The 19,098-nt window shown below is 41.8% G+C and overlaps 1 protein-coding gene across 1 annotated transcript; it reads left to right on the plus strand.

Moving 5' to 3' along the window:
• The first annotated feature begins 589 nt into the window (after positions 1 to 589).
• Positions 590 to 5,326, plus strand: LOC147889798 (pentatricopeptide repeat-containing protein At3g16610-like). Its single transcript, XM_087391417.1, has 3 exons — positions 590 to 878; positions 981 to 1,105; positions 1,179 to 5,326. Exons 1-3 carry the CDS (start codon positions 662 to 664, stop codon positions 3,720 to 3,722), a joined length of 2,886 nt encoding a protein of 961 aa, XP_087247543.1. The 5' UTR covers positions 590 to 661; the 3' UTR covers positions 3,723 to 5,326.
• Positions 5,327 to 19,098: the final 13,772 nt, after the last annotated feature.

Here is a 19,098-nt window from a genome sequence, read left to right on the forward strand (position 1 = left end):
AAAATAAAACATATTCCCTATCAATACCGCTATAAAAGTATTCAACAAAAGCAAAATGCTATGTACCAAATGCAAAGTGCTATGTGCTAAACTCAAATTTCTATGTGCTAGATACAAATCAATATGAACCCAAGGGAAGGCACGTTCCTTGGTCTTATAATTTTTGGAGAGGAAGTGTGCCAACTCTCCCCCATACAAGTGTGTGGTTATGTGCTAAATGCAAAGTACTATAAGCCAAATGCAAAGTGCTATATGCCAGATTTAAAATGCTATGTGCAAAATTAAAAGTGCTTTGTGCAAAATGCAAATTAAAATGAACCCAAAAAAGGAAACATTCCTTGGTCTTATAATTTTGGTAAGGAAGTGTGGTAACTCTCCCTCCACATAAATGTGTGGTCCTGTGCTAAATGCAAAGTACTATGTGCAGAACATAAAGTGCTATGTGCCAAATTCAAATTGCTATGTGCTAATTTGATTTTCTAAAAACAAAATGTGTGGTTATATGCTAAAATTAAAAAATTTAAATAAAACATATTCTTAGCAATACAGCTAGCTACCTGCTTGGATCTAGGTTGTAATTTGATAAGGTAAGGTGTACTGTCGTTCAATCTCTAGTTCTCTACGTGATTGAACGACACTCTGAGTCATTCCACAGAGTGGCATGTTGTCTGCCACCGTCTCTTTTGCAGAGACCCTGCAAAAGGAAACGGCTGCTGCGACTAGGCCTGCAGTACCTATGGGCCCTAAGGCCGCTGGCGAGACCAACTCAACACCGGGGGAAGGTCTGTGGATTGGCAGAATATCAGGCTCGGTACAAGCCTCCAAGCTGGACTCTGCTCTTTACGCCTATGCCTCTCGGGGCCAGGAACCTTTTATCGGTCCGTCTTACAAACTATAGGATTCCAAGTTTTGTACTGGGTTGCCTGAAGTAAGCTACTTTTTTCTGCTTTTGAGCTAGGCCCTTTGAACTTCGCTTGTAGGTGTGCGTTCATCCACTGGTCAACCGAGTACGGGGCGGTCATCACCCTATCAATTAGCTACCGAGCGCTTATGGCGGGAGTATTTCAACGATCCCACCCAATGGTGGGATAACAGAAGTAACAAAGTAAGTTGCAAGCTGTCAAATCAGTTGATTGCCTTTTGTTACTGCCTCACCGTTTGGGCGATTGAATTTCTAGGACAGTGTCGACTCTCCAGATTTCAGGCATAAGATCACCAAGGATGCACTTTGGGTAGATGATTGGAAGACTCCTGAATGGACTAAAGAGGCACCAAAAAAGAAGGCACCCAGGATGATTGATGGGGAGGGCCTTCGAACCGGCAGTCATTCCTTTGATGTAGCCGGAGATGGAAATGCAGTCCACAAGACGTTGCCTCAACTGAATGCCCTTATGGTAGAGCCTTTAAATGAGCTCACGCTATTTAGGACAACCACTTTGATGCGTACGTATGTGAAACAAGGGCGCATGGTGGAAGCTCGCCGTGTTTTTGACAACATGCAAAACCGTGATGTGGTGTCATGGAACATCATGATATTGGGGTATGCCAAGCAGGAAGAGGGTGTGCTGGCTTTGGAGTTGTATGCACTGATGCACCAGGAAGTAGAACCGAGTGCTCGAACGTTTGTCAGCGTTCTGAAGGCTTGCAACAGCCTGGCAACAATGGATGGGGGAAAGCAATGTGAAGGGAAATTACGATGCTTGGAGAAAGGAAGGCTCATCCACTCCCATGTAATTAAGGCTGGTTTTGAGTCAAACGTATTTTTGGGAACCACCATGATTGATATGTACACGAAATGTGGGAGCATGGAGGATGCTCGGTGTGTCTTTGATGAAATGCCGCAGCATGATGGAGTTGCTTGGAATGCAATGATCCTGGGGTATGCTGACAAGGAAGGCAGTGCACAGGCACTAGACTTGTATGGACGTATGCAACAGGAAGATGTCTTACCAGATCATCGGACGTTTGTTGGTTTATTGAAGGCCTGCATTAGCGTGGTAGCACTGGAAGAGGGGAAGCAAGGTGATGAAGAATTTGCAAAAATAGGATATTTGAAGAAAGGTAAAGCCATCCATTCCCAGGTGGTAAAGAGTGGCTTTGGGTCAAATGTATTTTTGGGAACCACCCTCATGGATATGTATGTGAAATGTGGAAGCATGGAGGATGCACGGCATGTGTTTGATGAATTGCATCATCGTGATGTAGTTTCCTGGAATACCATGATCCTGGGATATGCAGAGAAAGATAGCGCATTGGCTTTGGAAATGTATGCACAGATGCAACAGGAACATGTGACACCCAATGATCGAACCTTAGTTTGCGCATTGAAGGCTTGCCGTGGCCTGGTAGCCCTGGAAAAGGGGAAGAAAATTGATGGGAGAACAGGATGCCTGGAGAAAGGTAGAGCCATCCACTCCCAAGTTGTGGAGAGTGGCTTTGTGGCAAATGTATACGTGGGAACTTCCTTGGTGGATATGTACTCAAAATGCGGAAGCATGGAAGATGCATGCCGCATCTTTGATGGATTACCTACTCACAATGTGGTTTCCTGGACTGCCATGATACTGGGCTACTGTAAGCAGGAAAAGGGTACACAGGCGTTGGATGTCTATGTACGGATGCTACAGGAAGGTGTCACACCAGAGCATCGAACCTTTGTTGGTGCATTGAATGCTTGCAGTAACCTGGCATCACTCGAAAAGGTGAAGCAAATCGATGGGAAATTTATGAAATTTGGATGCTTGGAGAGAGGTAGGGCCATTCATTTCCAAGTAGTGAAGCATGGTTCTGAGTCTGATGTATTTGTGGGAACGACCTTGGTGGATATGTATGCAAGATGTAGGAATATGGAGGATGCACAGCGTGTCTTCGATGAATTGCCATACCGTGATGGAGTTACATGGGCTATCATGATCTTGGGGCATGCTGAGCAAGGAGAAAGCAAGAAGGCTTTTAGGGTTTATGCACAAATGCAACAGCAAGGTCTGTCACCAAATAGCTTGGCCTTTGTGGGCATACTTAAAGCATGTGGCAACATATCAGCCTTGGAAATTGGAAAGGAACTTCACTCTCACATTAGAAGGGTTGGACTTGAGACTATTGTGGCAAACAGTGTTATTGACATGTATGCTAAATGTGGGAGCATGGTTGATGCTCAGCAGTTGTTTGATGCATTGCCCACTAGAGATCCTGCAACATGGAGTGCATTGATTGCAGGATATGCCTGCCAGGGAGAGAGTGAACTTGTGTTCCATTTTTTTGAGAGAATGAGGCAGGAAGGCTTACAGCCAAATGGGGTCACATTTCTTAATGTTCTCACTATATGCAATCATGTGGGTCGGGTGGACAAGGGCTACGAGTATTTTGAGGCCATGAGCAACATATATGGCATTGTTCCAAATCTTGCTCACTATACTTGTATGGTTGATATACTTGGCCGTGCAGGCCACGTAGACGAAGCAATGATGATGGTGGAGAACATGCCTTTCCAACCTACTGTTGTTCTATGGTTAACCATATTGTCTGCTTGTCAAAAGTGGAAGAATGTAGATATTGGAAAGCGTGCCTTTGAAAACGCTTTGAGATTAGATGGAAAACTTCATGCAGCATATGCATTGATGTCCCATATATATGCAGATGCTCACATGTGGGTGGACCATGATAAGATCCAGGCAATGAAAGAATGCTTAAGCATGGAAGAAGCCAAGAAGCTGGTGGACTGACCTTGGTGCCGAATAATCTAAAGGGCCTGTCACGTGCTCCCTCTTACTTTCTGAATCTCTCATTAAAGACAAGAAGACAACGAAAGTCAGGCAGAAGCACTTCAAAGATCTGTTTTAGCCAGGTCTCCACTTGAGAACCAGTTTCTCGACCTCTGAAGCACCCATTAAATGCAGGTACAGAGTGGACCAGCCAATGGGAGTGCACTGCAGCACCTGCATTGCACACCACAGTGGTGATCTTGGCATGTTGCGTGGCCATGCAGTGTGGTGGCCACCCCCCTCTTTACCCCAGGGCTTTGTGAAGTAGGGTGAGTGCATGACAGGCCCCTACGGTGCAACGCGGCTGCCAAACATCAGCGAAGCAGAACATGTAGGACGGCCACAAACAGAGCAGAAGGGCCTATTTACTATAGGCAGTAGGACAGGTTAACAGCAAGTTAGCAGAAGACTACAGGATGGCCAGCTCAGACTGACTCATATTCTGCAGATCAGGGACAGCAACCTGCAAAAGCACTCCCTCATGGCACCTCCTCATTTGAGCATTAGCCTCCAGCATTAGTCTAGCCATCTGCAGCAGCTCAGCTTTCTCCATTACCCCATCACTTTTGTGAAGTAGGGCGAGTGCATGGCAGGCTCCTAAGCCAGCCACACGGCTGTAAAGCATCTGGAGCACAGCAGGAATAGCAGAACATGTAGGACTGCCACAAACAGAGCAGAGGGGCCTATTTACTATAGGCAGTAAGGACAGTTATCCAGGAGCAAGTCAGCAGCAGACTACAGGATGGCCAGATCAGACTGACACTTTCTGCAGATCAGGGACAGCAACCTGTAAAAACAGCCCTTCACCCCCTTATGTCACCTCCTCATTTGAGCAGGAGCAGCCGGCATCAGTCTAGCCAGCGCAGCCTTCTCCATTAGCCTCTTCAGTATCTGGCAGATTTCCCCTCCAGTCAGCCTTGAAGCAGCGTCTATACTATCAGCAGGCAACGAGGGGCCTTTCACACTCCATGAGCCACCTCCTCGTTGGAGGATTGGTCCCAGTTGTGTTTAACCTTTTCAGTGAGGAGTGTTGACTGAAGTTAACACAGCATCCGGAATATCCGGGATGCCTACTGGTGGAAATCTGTCTCTGTTCCCAGTTAAGGCTGGACTGAAACTAAAGATACCTGTGTAAATCCAGTAGGGATATAAAGAGATGCAGCTATGGCCAGTGCGCTTGATCCTGAACAGCATGGCGGTCAGTTGAGTGGCTTTATGTTCAAGACCAAGTTGGCAGATTGGATCGATAGTAATCGAGAATAGGCTTGCATAAGGAAATTGTGTGCGCATTGCCATAATTGCTAGGAATGTGCTGTGCAACAGTAGCTGTGCTGATTGAGGAGAGCATGTGTTTTGTTTTTTGTGAGAAGTCCATCTGAGTCGGCATGTTAGGCTGTAGAGTGGCAGTGTGCAATTGATCTGGAATGTTTTGTTATGACCCATGTGATTTTAGTGCCGCAGATGATCTGTCCCTTGTATCCCATGGATGCAATATATTGGAATTCAATTATGAACTGTTGATGAATGATTACCAGTAATCTTGCCAGTATGTATTTTCCTGTTCTCCATTGCATGCCTATGACCACACCCAATGTCTTTTAAATTGCAAGCCTTGCTCTTTCAACCAATTCCAATGACTCATAAAACAAGGTTGCACAAAGAGTGTATCATGATTTTTGTCATCAGAAATGTAGAAGTGTATCTCTTTTATCACAAAATTATCATGATGTTTGCGGCGGTAGGTGATATGTATCAAGATAGTATATTGTTTAGAGTGCCAGTGCATTGATTGGATCTCATTTTGTTGTTTGAATGAGTAATTCTTGGCAAAATCAACGATTGATACTATCACATCTTTTAGAAAATTTGAAAGACATTCTTTGAATTGGATAGCTTGCCATTTGAAGATAAAATTGTGGGTGATGAATCTTTCTATGTGCTGCTCTGTCCATAAAGTACCAACATCGACTTGTTTATGAGACAAAATCTTTCTCGTTTGATCCTTTCTTGCCTTGGTTTTGCTCACAACAGCATCCTAAAAAATTTGCACATTGACAACTCTCAAGCTTGATACTTAAGTGGGCACCTAAGACCTTCTCTAATAGCCTTACATTGTGCACAACGTGCCATGAGGCATTCCAATTGATGGAATGCTGCATTTACTGGTTTACTACAAAGACATGACTCCCAAAATACGGTGATTCCACTGAAGACATGATCAGAAGCTGCACATATATCATTCTCTTTATCACATAAGTAAATCTTGCAAGAATAAGCACATGTTGCTCCATGCATACCAAACGAAGGGGACCGAATATGATTGATGGCCTCTTTGAAGTATATCATTTGCATGTGTTGAATACAGCAAGAAGTATTCCTGTCCTTAAGCTTCTGCACAAAATATGGTTTGTACTTCTCGAAACTACGTTGCCCTATAATCACATCAGGATGCATTGATTTGAACCTCAAGAAGAACTCTGTTTGCAAATAAAAGCAGATGTTCACTTCTTCAAACAACATAGAAAGCACATAAAAGCACAGAGAAAAATATAAAAGCATCAAAAAGCAAATAAAAGCACAACATAAAATTACTTCTAAGAAAATTTGAGAAGTATAAAATCACAAGGCACATAAGAGCACAAAGAAGCACAAAAAAGCACACTACTGTAAAGCACAAAAAAGCACAACAATAAAATGCATTCAAGTACTGGAAAAGCACCAAGCACAATACAAAAGCACAAAAAAGAATGACATAAATGCACATTCAAGAACTAGAAAAGTACAAAGCACATAAAAGCACACCACAAAAGCACATAAAAGAAAATAAAAGCACACAAAGGCACAATCAAGAATAAAAAAGCACAAAGCACATGAAAGCACAAAAAAGCACAACTACGAATATAAAAGCACACAAAATCACATGAAAACACAAAAAAGCACATAAAAGCACACCACAAAAGCACATGAAAGCACATGAAAGTACAACCAAGAATATAAAAGCACACAAAATCACACCATAAAAGCACATGAAAGCATATAAAAGAATACATAGAATATAAAAGCACACAAAAGCACATGAAAGCACAAAAAAGCATATAAAAGCACATAAATGCATGCCACAAAAGCATATGAAAGCACATGAAAGCACAAAAAAGCACAACCAAGAATATAAAAGCACACAAAAGCACACCGTAAAAGCACATGAAAGCACAAAAAGCACACAAAGAATATAAAAACACACAAAAGCACATGAAAGCACAAAAAAGCATATAAAAGCACATAAAAGCACACCACAAAATCACATGAAAGAATATGAAAGCATAACCAAGAATATAAAAGTACACAAAAGCACATGAAAGCACAAAAAACCACAAACAAGAATATAAAAGCACACAAAAGCACACCACAAAAGCATATGAAAGCATAAAAAAGCACAAAAAAGCACACCACAAAAGCACATAAAAGCACAAAAAAGCACAACCAAGAATATTAAAGCACACAGAATAACATGAAAGCACAAAAAAGCATGTAAAAGCACATAAAAGCACACATGAAAGCACAAAAAAGCACAAGCAATAATATAAAAGCTCACAAAAGCACATGAAAGCACAAATAAGTACACAAAAAAGCATATAAAAACATATAAAGGCACACCACAAAAGCACATGAAAGCACAAAAAAGCATAACCAAGAATATAAAAGCTCACAAAAGCACATGAAAGCACAAATAAGTACACAAAAACATATAAAAGCACACCACATAAGCACATGAAAGCATATGAAAGTACATAAAAGCACACCACATAAGCACATGAAAGCATATGAACTAGAAAAGCACTAAGCACATAAAAGAACACCACAAAAGCACATGAAAGCACAAAAAAATAATAAAAAGCACGACCAAGCATATAAAAGCACACAGAAAGGATTTAAGCACAAGACAAACATGAAAATCTTACCTCCGACTCTTCAAGAAAATGAGTTGGATGCTTAATGTATTGCTTTCTAGCAACACGTTGGCGACATATATCCTTTTTGTTTGGAGACACTCGAGTGTTCTCTGTCCAAAACTTGACAACAAGTTCTCTGACTTCCTCATCAAAAGCACAAACTGGAAGCTGACATTTGCATAAATCTAGTGGAAGCTTCTCTCCACCTTCATTGTTGTTGTAGGAGAGAATTTGATGGGCATGATGAAAAGCTCTTGGATGTACATTTAAAATTCTAGAGACCTGGCCACCAATGGATAACTCATGGTCTCTTGGCAATGCATTTAACAAGCAAGTGAGTGCTTCTTTTGACAAACAATTCATCACTTGATTTGGGATTCTTTAGGATTTGCAGAGATTCTTTCGGAGCAAAAAGCAGTGCTGTGCTTGCATTATGCTCCCCTATATACTTTGAGATGCGTGGGTCATGAAGCACTTTGCTGAAGTACCTCTGAACCTTTCTTCTTTGAAGAGGATGCTAATTTCTTTTGTATAAATAACACAATATTTTTTGTCATTGTGCAAAAATCATTTTCCTCATCCAACTTACATTTCTTTCTTCTTCTTTGTTCCCTCTTCGTTGATGCTTCCCAAGCCCTTATAGTCTTCTTTTCTGGAGAGCAAAAGGATGATATTGTCATGGCAGATGTACCTCCCTATCGTAGGCTCGTAGGGTTTTGGGAAAGAAGAAGCAGTAAGCTCATCACAACTGGTGATTACTTCACCTGCAGCCTGTGCACCAATGATTCCAAAGTCGTTTGTTGGGGTGAGATGGACGTTTCTTCGGAGCCCTCAATCCTTGATGGTGAGTTCGAAGCAATCTACGCTGAAAGGTTTCATGTTTGTGGAATTGTTTTCGGCAGTAGGGAGAAAATCTATTAGGGCAACAACATGGATGGGCAAGCGCCACCTTTGAAATCTTTGAGATTCTCTGTGATCACAGCAGGTTGTTCGTTTTCCTGTGGCTTAAGGTCGAATAATCACGAAGCAATGTGATGGGGGCAAAATTGACACACGATTTGCTGCAATCTTGATCATAGTGGAATGTTACAATCCACGCATGGCAGGAGAAACACCCCCCACAAACCCACGTTCTCAATCCTGTAACGGCCTACCTGAATAGTATAACCAAATTTAGAATATTTTATTATTTGAACATACAGAACCAACTCGTGAGTTGTGTGCTATGAAAAAGTGCTCAAAGCACAGTGTCATGGACAGTGCTTTTTGTGACACCTTCCCATGCTAAGACCCATGTGCTATGGTTCGAATTGTTAAGGGTACTTTAGTGAAGAGAGGAGCCACATTGCAGCATCTCCACCAATGAAAATGTACATGTGATGTGCATGTGACTAATAGAACATGACTTGGATTGACTCGACTTTGCTACGCATCTTGAAATCTCGTGTCAAACAAATCGTCCAAGATTGAAACAGGTTCCTGCATCTTATTAGAATCAATTTCATGCATGCAATCGCTTGTTCAATTATAGGGTGTGCTTTACACCGGATTGGCTCTCAATTGTCTCTCACTCTTCAGAATATAGACTGCAACAATCATATAAGCTCTTGTGAGCATAGCCTTATTCATGTATCTATTGGGCATCAATTCCCAAAAGGCATAAATATTTGAAAATCACAAAGTCAATAATAAAGTACCACCCTTGACATTTGGAGGGAGGATCGTGTCGTAATGGACCCAGTGTCATGTCTCATGTCCATATATATATTCATTCTCTTTTTCCTTTTGATTTATAAAATTATAGGATTCAAGTTAGTAGTTACATGCTCCACGACAAAAGTCATTATGAGACTATGAAATATAGGGGGCGACCAATGAATGAATGAATTCTAATGAAAGACTTGTGAAATAAATGGAGCGATGGATGAATGAATGAATGCCAAGGATGAATGATAGGGCAAGGGAAGTGATGATAGGGGGATTTAATTTGTGACCGTCTCTTTGTGCTACTCAAAATTGCCCTTGGAAGGCCATAATCTCTCAACACTATATTTCATTATGATTATCTAGTCTTAGCAAAGAGTGGCTGAAGGCTGCCTACCCACCTAATTTTAATTTGGGCTTTTTTTGTGTTTCTGAAATCCACAAGTGGCCAATTTAAACTCTCTTTTGGTCCATCGTCTTTATGGTTCTCCATACTCCACTTCATCAAAGCAAGACGTTGGTGCATTCCATTAGACCTTTGTAAATTGACCTCTTCGCGTCCTCATGCTCCACGTCCCTTTCAAGATATGCCTCATGGTGTTTGTCAATGAATAAGATACATAGAGAAATTTGACAAAGGCTTTATGTTCCATTAGGTCAATGAATAAGACACATAGATGGATATCCATTGATGCAAGGTCAAATAAAATTCTTGCATTGTTACTCCCTTCCCCTCCTTGGCTACCTGCAAGCATTTGGAGCTCCCTGTAGAGCGACACCTTTCCTGCTTGTATCCCCTACTAGCTCCCAACACAAGTTGCGTCCAGTATCAGCAATGCTGGCCCTCAAGGTGCATCATCTCGCTCCCACTTCCTCCCTTGCCATCCGAGACCCAAACCCATCTTCCCTGGATGATGATGATCAGCAGCTGTAGCAACAAAAACAACAACATGAGCTCCTTCCTGCCTTCACTTCCCCCTCGCCCTCTTGTGTCTCGCATCAAAAGCCCCTTGAGGATCATCGTGCACTCATGGGATTTTCCAAGCCCTGGTGGAATGTGGTCTAGCTACACCGGCTATGTAAAGCTTTGGGTATTCTTGAACCTTGGATATATCTGGCCTTCTGTCCAAGGAAGTACAATAATAACAAGAGCTACCTTTTGACTTGGCGGGAAGCTTATGGCCCTTGATTGAACCTTTGGCACCATCTCGGCCCTCATCTTGCACTGAGAGAGGGTCAATTTCTCAAGGGTTTTGCTTTTGTTGCTCTAGATGGCAAGCTGTATGTAGTGGGCAATAGGATTTGCACCAAAAGTGCTGAACGTACTTGGATAGAACTTGAGCTGTAAGTAAGAAAGGAGATGTTTATATTCAATTACACAACCCAAAAGTGAAAGAAGGCGCTAGCATGCCAACACCCCAAGTAAATTTCATATGCCTAGCAAAGATAGGGAGATCCATAGGGTGTTGGTAAGCCATTGATGAGAGGACCTGAGTGCAATTGTCGGATGACGGCCAAGGTGTCGCTTGGCAAGGGGAGGTTTCCTGCGAGAGGCGAGGTTGTTTGTGATGAATCCCATTGTGGCGATCTTGAAAGCATAGGAGACCACATAAGATAGGGCAATATTGCAGAAAGCACTGGTGTCAAAGGCGCTACTTTGCAAATTTTTGATGAAAAGTGACAAAGGCAACAATTGCAATCCATCAGGTGGAATCTGACAAATCCATATTTTGCCAGTGGTCATTGTATACTTATTAATTTCGAAAAGAATCTTACAGAGTTGATGTTTTTTTGTAGTTCATGGATGAAGACATTGTATTCAAGGTAGAAGCTGCCGAAATGGAGGCTTGGTGGAGATCTGAATGCTTCCTCCTCACTAGATGACCCCACAAAGCTAGGGACGTGCACCTAAAAGGAACTTTACGTCAACAATATGCATCTGATGCCATGGCAAAAAAGCTGTGAATGACATTGAAGACGCACCAAGCGAGACCTTCGGGTGTCTTGATCTCGTTTAACTTGTGTAGATGTGCAAGTATTTGGATACTATCTACATCTCAGGGTACCGGTGCACTCTACAAGCTGGGACCAAACCTTGCCGATTATCCTTACATTATTGTGCCCAACAAGGCCGAGCATCTCTTATTTTTCATGATTGGAAACGACAAGTCTTATAATAGCCAAAGAAGAAAAAATGAAACTAGAGGAGTTGCTCAAGGAAAAGGGGGAGCTAGAAACAAAATCGCATGACTACCTGATTACAAGCATTAATGAAAAAGAGGTTCTCTAAAAATGCCCAGTGAAAAGGAATTGTAACACAACTCGGATCCAGAAAGGGCCTCCATGAAGGTGGAATCTAGAAAGGAAGGCGAGCTAATTAAGTCGAGAGGTGCATTCACCTCTCTCTCCCCTCACTCTAATTGAAGGTTTTCTAAAAAAGGCATGGATTTTCTAGGAAGCGAAGGTTCACCATGGGAAGGAGCTTCTGGGTTGGAGTGTCTATGGGAGCTTTACAATGATTTAGACGGTTGTTCTTGCTAATAAAAAATTTAATGCAATGAAATAGCAACATGCAAAATTATCAATTCAGAACTTCAAAGAATTGGATTTGTTTTCATTCGGCTTGAGCAGTAGGACTTTGTTGAGTGGGGAACTATTGATCATGCAGAGGGTGGGATATCTGTCTAGCATTGCCAGCAGACTAACGCTGCTTGCAAGTCAATCTTGCTCTACCGTGGTGGAGACAGGGGATTTTTCAGTCTGGCGTACACTAATTGGGGAAAAAAATTTATTTCCTCAGAAAAGCTCTTGCATGCCTTATCCCCAAATGCCTCCATTTCTCTTTCTATCATACTTTCCAGCTCTCTAGCGATTCCAATATGGCACGCTCTAGCAATTCCAATAGCAAAATTGAAATCTGGGAGATAGTCAATGATGCGGCAATGTGCCCAATCAAAGAGCAAAACAAAGCCTATATGACAGACTTCACAATTAGAGAGCAAAAAGCCTATACGGCAGACTTGCCAATTGCATTACTTCAGACGAAATATCTGTAAAGACCCTTTACATGAAGTGTGTGCATTGTTCGTATTACCTCGAAATCAGTTTTGGTGTAATTTCTTGAGGTCTTAGAGCTAGAGACTCTACAATTTGAAGGGGAGAAGAGGCGGAGAGGATAAGAGAGAAAAAGACGACCCCGAAAATGACGAGTGATCAGGCACCTCTGCATGGAAGGAGATGTTAATTGGGGAGGTTTAATTTTGTATGTTTGATGAGGTCCTACCTTAACGACGTCTATTTAATGTAAATTTAAAGTTTTAGATTGATGTTGGTTTTAAGCATGTGATTTTATGTGGAGCTTGGGTGTCCAAAAGAGATGTCTACAGCAACCAATGCTAAAACAAGTAGTGTTGTTAGGGTTAACCTTAATGTAACTAGCTATGTTAACATAATATAAAGTAATCTTACGAATCTAGAATGGAGTGAATTAAATAATCACACAAGCTCATATTGTTGGCTTCAACTCAATTGCATGCCCAAGTGTAGGTATGTGTAAATCCAATTTCTAGAGTGTAGTCTTGCTAAGCCATCCACCAGTGCATAGTTGATATGGAAGATATTCTCACAAAAGACATTGACTCGAGGGAAATATATTTCTCTCCCAATGTAGCTTGGATCTTCTCGATTGCTATGGCCATCAGATCTACTCCTCCCATTCTATCTATACTACCTTATTTTCAAAGAAACACGTGTGAGCCTCTCAAGCCTTCCATGTGTCCTCCTCTTGAGGCTCCTCTCCTCTCCTCTCCTCTCCACCACCTTCCTCTCCATCCACCTTTAGTCTCTAGCCACCTTCTGATTGCTCAATTGCCTGCATAACGATGAAGCAAGCTGAGGCGGTGTAGTTGCAGATGGAGGCAGACTGTGGGCACACAACTACTCGAGGAGGAATTGCAGGGGAAGAAGTCAGGAGTGCGCTATGTGCGTAATGGTTTCCGTAGGGCAAGAGAAAAGACAACAAGGGTGTGTGAAGGTCATTGCATCACATCAGAGTGGTCCGCAATCAGTTGTCCAAAAGCTTCTTCTGCATCCCAAGCTTGTCGATAGCCTCAACACCCTTCATCATGATGCATGCGTTCCAAACCTTTCCATGCCTTGTCCTCTTCTTCCCCCCACTCTCTCTGTTCTTCTTTTTCCTCCTCCTTTCCCCCCTCGGCTACCTGCAACAAGCAAGCGACACCTTTCCTCCTTGGATCCCCTACTAGCTCAGAACACAAGTTGCATCCAATATCAACAATGCTGGCCCTCAAGGTGCATTAGCTCGCTCCCGCTTCACTACCACACACGGGCCTTATTATGACGATTAAGCGTTGATTTTTAGCATGCGCGGGGCGCTAATCGTGGGTAAGCAAAGTGGGTTTAAAAATGTGTCGATATATACCAACGTTTTAAAAATGTCGCTATATAGTGGTGTTTATAAAACATTGGTATATAGCGACATTTGCCAAACTTGTAAAAGGTCGTTACATAGCGACTTTGAGACACTTTCCTATAGCGACGTTTTACAAAGTGTTTTTCCCCATACCGACCTTTAAAGATAATTTTTTCCAATGATAAGAAAATTTTATTTTCATACATGTTTGATCCTTTGAAAGAATAAAAGTACAAGAGCATGTACATCAAGTTTGAAGCTCATATATCCATGTCCAAGTTTGAGATGAAAAAAATCAATGAAGAGCATTTACATCAACGGCTTCATCCTAAGCCAAGTCTAGTGTGCCAAACAGGTCTATCTCCAACTCTATATCGAGTTGATCTCCTATATCAGCATCATACTTTGGCATCGAATGTTCACCTAAGACTTGATCATCTTCTTCAATAAAGTCGGGTGATTCTTGATGATCGTCATCTTCTTCCTCAATATCGTGATCTCCATCTTCCTCCCATATGATGTCATTATGCGCATCTTCTTCTTGGCTCATATTGTGATCTTCATCTTCTTCACTAGATCCATCTGGATCAATTGGATCCAGCATTGGTAGTGGCATCTCCATATCCACATCTCTATCTTCAAATTTTTCTTACTTCGTGGTGCAACTTGGATCGTATACCACCATCTTGGATCAGAACGATCCGGATGAAAAACCACCTATATTGAAGATGGGTGCCAAATGCCATCAATTATGAAATTATGCTTAAGTACATGTACAATTGATCTTTAAAAATGAAAGTTGCTTTAATTAATTAAATCATTAGTATGTACTTGCTCACATTGCTCTGGAAGAACAAAAGTATCACTTTCTTCGGTCCAAAGTTTGGTGGAGTCTATTGCAAAGAAACCATTACTCTCTTTCCCCATTGTCACATGGGGACCGTTGTAAATAGTTCTAAACCATTTTATACCAAGAATGAAAATAACATTTTCTTGTAAGCACCCAAGCAACAAAGAAGTCATGTCAATAATATAACATAATCATAATTACACTAACGCATCACGATTATCGGTACACTAATCCTACAGCTTAGAATACCTGTAAGACCTTGTGCCAATCATGGGACTTGAGCCCACTAAGTTTATTGTCCTTTGAAAATGCTCCTTTCAAGCAACGCATGTACCCTATCAGTGTTCAAAAAGAGGCAATGTCTACCTTGACTGTTGCCTCCTCTCTACTGGAGAGGATCCATGTTGCTTTCGGGACGATAAATTTATGAACACGCACTTGGGGCCACAAAGGAGGCATCCTATTCATAGTGCACAAGTCTTCTCGCACTCCTCTCGAGTCTTTGGAACCAACCAAGTGTGCCTAAATAGTAGCCCCCACATTCTTGAAGATATGCATGGGATCCAAGAGATGATTGATTTGTAACTGACCCCAATAAAGAAGCTCATGAAAGATGGATAGCCTCTTCATACCAAGAAAAGGCTCCTCTTCATTCGCCCTCCAAGCTTTGAATCCAGTCACTTGCCTCCAAATATGGTGGTGGTGGATCAAGATGGCCTCCACGTGTGATATGGTCTAGTGGAAGGTATCGGAGCATGATCTTTATAAACATTTTTCTCATATGTTTGGAGTATCATGCAAGTGGTTTCAAACCCGGCCCACAAACAGGACAAGCATGGTACCCACTAGTTGCAAGTCCTGCATGCGTGCATGAATGTGTTAGTATAAGACATGCGAGTCATAAAAGTATCATATATTATACATGTAAAGAGACAACCACGTACATGCGTACTCTCCATATCTTGGGTAGTCATGCATGGTCCACATCAAGATTCCCCTGACCAAAATGTCATTGGTATGTCTAGGAGCTCTGGAAATATCAAAGACCCGCACTCCTCTCCATAAGATATGTAACTCCTCTTCAAAGGTTCCATATACACGTCCATATTTTTGGCCTTGTACTTCCTCGACACAAGCAGTGCAAGCATGAGGTGTCCCTTCTTTATTGTTAGCCATGGTGGGATATTGTAATTCACCAAGACTATGGGCCATGTCGACCAAGATGTCGAGGGTAACCCGAAAGGGTTCATGCCATCCATGGCGAGCCCAAGATGTAAGTTGCCTAGCTCCCTCGCAAAGTCTGACCACTGATTGTCTATGTGCTTCCAAGATGCACAATCTGCGGGAATCCTCAATGTGTCATCAGTGGACCGATGTGTAGCATGCCAAGTCATCAACTCTGCTATGGATTTGCATCAAAACATGTGCTATATTCTAGCAATGATGGGAAAGTGTCTCAAGACCTTTACTGGGATCTGCTCATCTTGCAAGTCATCTCTATATCATTGTTCCCCACACTTCGGACAACTAACCAAATCTCCATGCTCACGACGAAAGATGATACAATCATTACGGCATTGATGTCATACTTCTCACTTACAACAATGAGTGCAATGACAATACAACCTCTCCGTAAGCTACTCTATGCTCTCGGGCGTTGGCGCGTCATTTGACGAGCTTCCACTCGTCCCTTCCATCTGCACACCTCCAAAATCACAAGACAAAATGCAAGGAAATCCATTAAGATCCAAAAATTAGCCACCCATGAGCTCCTTCCCTCTCTCCTTAGATTAAGTGCCCTGAACCGTCTCTATATAGCGATGTTATGCTCTATTCTGTCGCTATATAGCGACGCTTTTAGGATAGAAAAGTCGCTATATAGCGATGCTAGGGGCTAAAACCCAAAACCCGCATGACGCCGTCTTTCACAACTCTATTGTGGGAAAAGCAAAAATCTCTCCTCCAACCTTATATTTGACGACCTCACTTTCCTCCAACCTATTTCTCACACTCCTCACCCCTACCCAACCCTTGTCCCAACACTTGTTCTTCCTCTCCACCCTTCTCCCTCTCTGCTCGTGTGAAAGGAGGTTTTTCAAGAAGGTGTGTCTCTTTAAGCAATGTAGGTTCATTTTTTGCGAGATTTCATTTTGTGAGTGTTGAAGTATGTTTCTCCTTGCATTTCTAAGCCCATGTGCTAATTTTCATGCTTGATTTTCAGAGTTGAAGGACAAAAAATGAGATTTGGTGAAAGAAAGAAGACTCACCTCTTCTTCTTCTGGTATTTCTCTCCTCCTCTTTCCCTTCCTTTCGTGCTTTCTCCTTGTTTGTAGGCTTATGCTTGTCCCCTCAATCCAATCCCTTCGGAAAGTTGCTTCTCCAAACTCTTCCTTTTACTAATTAATTATCTAAAAAATGGTATGTTTCCTCTCTTTTGTAGGGCCAGTCCACTAACACCGAGCAAGAATTTTCCAGGTAAGAAAGTGCTTCCTCTATTTTCCTATTTTTATTTTCGTGATTTGCATTAGCCTGCAGCTAGTGCCTTAAGCACTAGCTGCAGTGATGGGCATAGGAACCCTCTCTTCCCCTCTCTTCTCTTATTTCCTCTTCTTCCCCTCTTTCCCTCCCTCTTTCCCCCCTCTTTCCCTCCCTCTCTTATTTTCTCTTCTTCCTCCCCTCTCTTTTCCTCTCTTTTACGTATGCTTATGCATGAGCTCATAAGCATATGCTCATATGCCTATGCTCTTTCATCCTCTTTTTTCTTCTCTCTTCCCCTCTTCCTTCTCTTTTCCCCTCTTCCTTTTCTTTTTCCCTCTCTTTCATCCTCTTTTCTCGTTTTTTTCATAAGCATATGCTAAAGTATCTGCTTATGCTTATGCATGAGCATATGCTCATATGCTCATGCATAAGCATATGCTCATATGCTCATGCATAAGCATAAGCATATGCTTTCTCTCTTCTCTTTTTTCCCTCTTTCAATCTCTTCCTTCTCTTCTTTTTCCTTTCATTTTCTCCTCTCTTTTCCTTCTACTCTTTCATTCTCTCTTCTCTCTTTTCTCCTCTCTTTTCTTCTTTTCCCCTCTCTTTTTTCTTCTCTCTTCCCCTCTTCCTTCTCTTTTCCCCTCTTCCTTCTCTTCTTTTCCCCTCTCTTTTTTCCTCCTTTTTTCTCCTCTTCCTTCTCTTCTTTTTCCCTCTCCTTTCCCCTCTTTCATCCTCTTTTCTCTCTTTTCATAAGCATATGCTAAAGTAGATGCTTATGCTTATGCATGAGCTTATGCTCATGCATAAGCATAAGCATATGCTAAAGTAGATGCTTATGCTTATGCATGAGCTTATGCTCATGCATAAGCATAAGCATATGCTTTCTCTCCTTTCCCCTCTCTTTTTCCCTCTCTTTTCTTCTTTTCCCCTCTCTTTTTTCCACTCTTTTCTTCTTTTCCCTCTCTTTTCCCCTCTTTCTACTCTTCTTTTCCCCTCTTTTATCCTCTTTTCTCTCTTTTCATAAGCATATGCTAAAGTAGATGCTTATGCTTATGCATAAGCATATGCTTTCTCTCCTTTCCCCTCTCTTTTTCCCTCTCTTTTCTTCTTTTCCCCTCTCTTTTTCCCACCATTTTCTTCTTTTCCCCTCTCTTTCATCCTCTTTTCTCTCTTTCCATAAAAGCATATGCTTTCTCTCCTTTCCCCTCTCTTTTTTCCTCTGTTTTCTTCTTTTCCCCTCTCTTTTTTTCACTATTTTCTTCTTTTCCCCTCTCTTTTTTCCTTCTCTTTTCCCCTCTTCTCTTCTTTTTCCCTCTCTTTCATCCTCTTTTCTCTCTTTTCATAAGCATATGCTAAAGTAGATGCTTATGCTCATGCATGAGCATATGTTCATATGCTCATGCATAAGCATAAGCATATGCTTTCTCTCCTTTCCCCTCTCTTTTTTCCTCTCTTTTCTTCTTTTCCCCTCTCTTTTTTCCACTCTTTTCTTCTTTTCCCCTCTCTTTTTTCCTTCTCTTTTTCCCTCTTTCATCCTCTTTTCTCTCTTTTCATAAGCATATGCTAAAGTAGATGCTTATGAATATGCATGAGCATATGCTCATATGCTCACACATAAGCATAAGCATATGATTTCTCTCCTTTCCCCTCTCTTTTTCCCTCTCTTTTCTTCTTTTCCCTTCTCTTTTTTCCACTCTTTTCATCTTTTGCCCTTTCTTTCATCCTCTTTTCTCTCTTTTCATAAGCATGTGCTTTCTCTCCTTTCCCCTCTCTTTTTTTCTCTCTTTTCTTCTTTTCCCTCTCTTTTTTCCACTCTTTTCTTCTTTTCCCCTCTCTTTTTCCCTTCTCTCTTTCCCTCTTCCTTCTCTTCTTTTTCCCTTTCTTTTCCCCTCTCTTTTGCCCTCTCTTTCATCCTCTTTT

The sequence above is a fragment of the Dipteris shenzhenensis genome, chromosome 20 (genome assembly GCF_047967505.1).
Source record: "Dipteris shenzhenensis isolate YYH24624 ecotype China chromosome 20, Dip_SZ_1.0, whole genome shotgun sequence".
Taxonomy (NCBI): Eukaryota; Viridiplantae; Streptophyta; class Polypodiopsida; order Gleicheniales; family Dipteridaceae; genus Dipteris; species Dipteris shenzhenensis.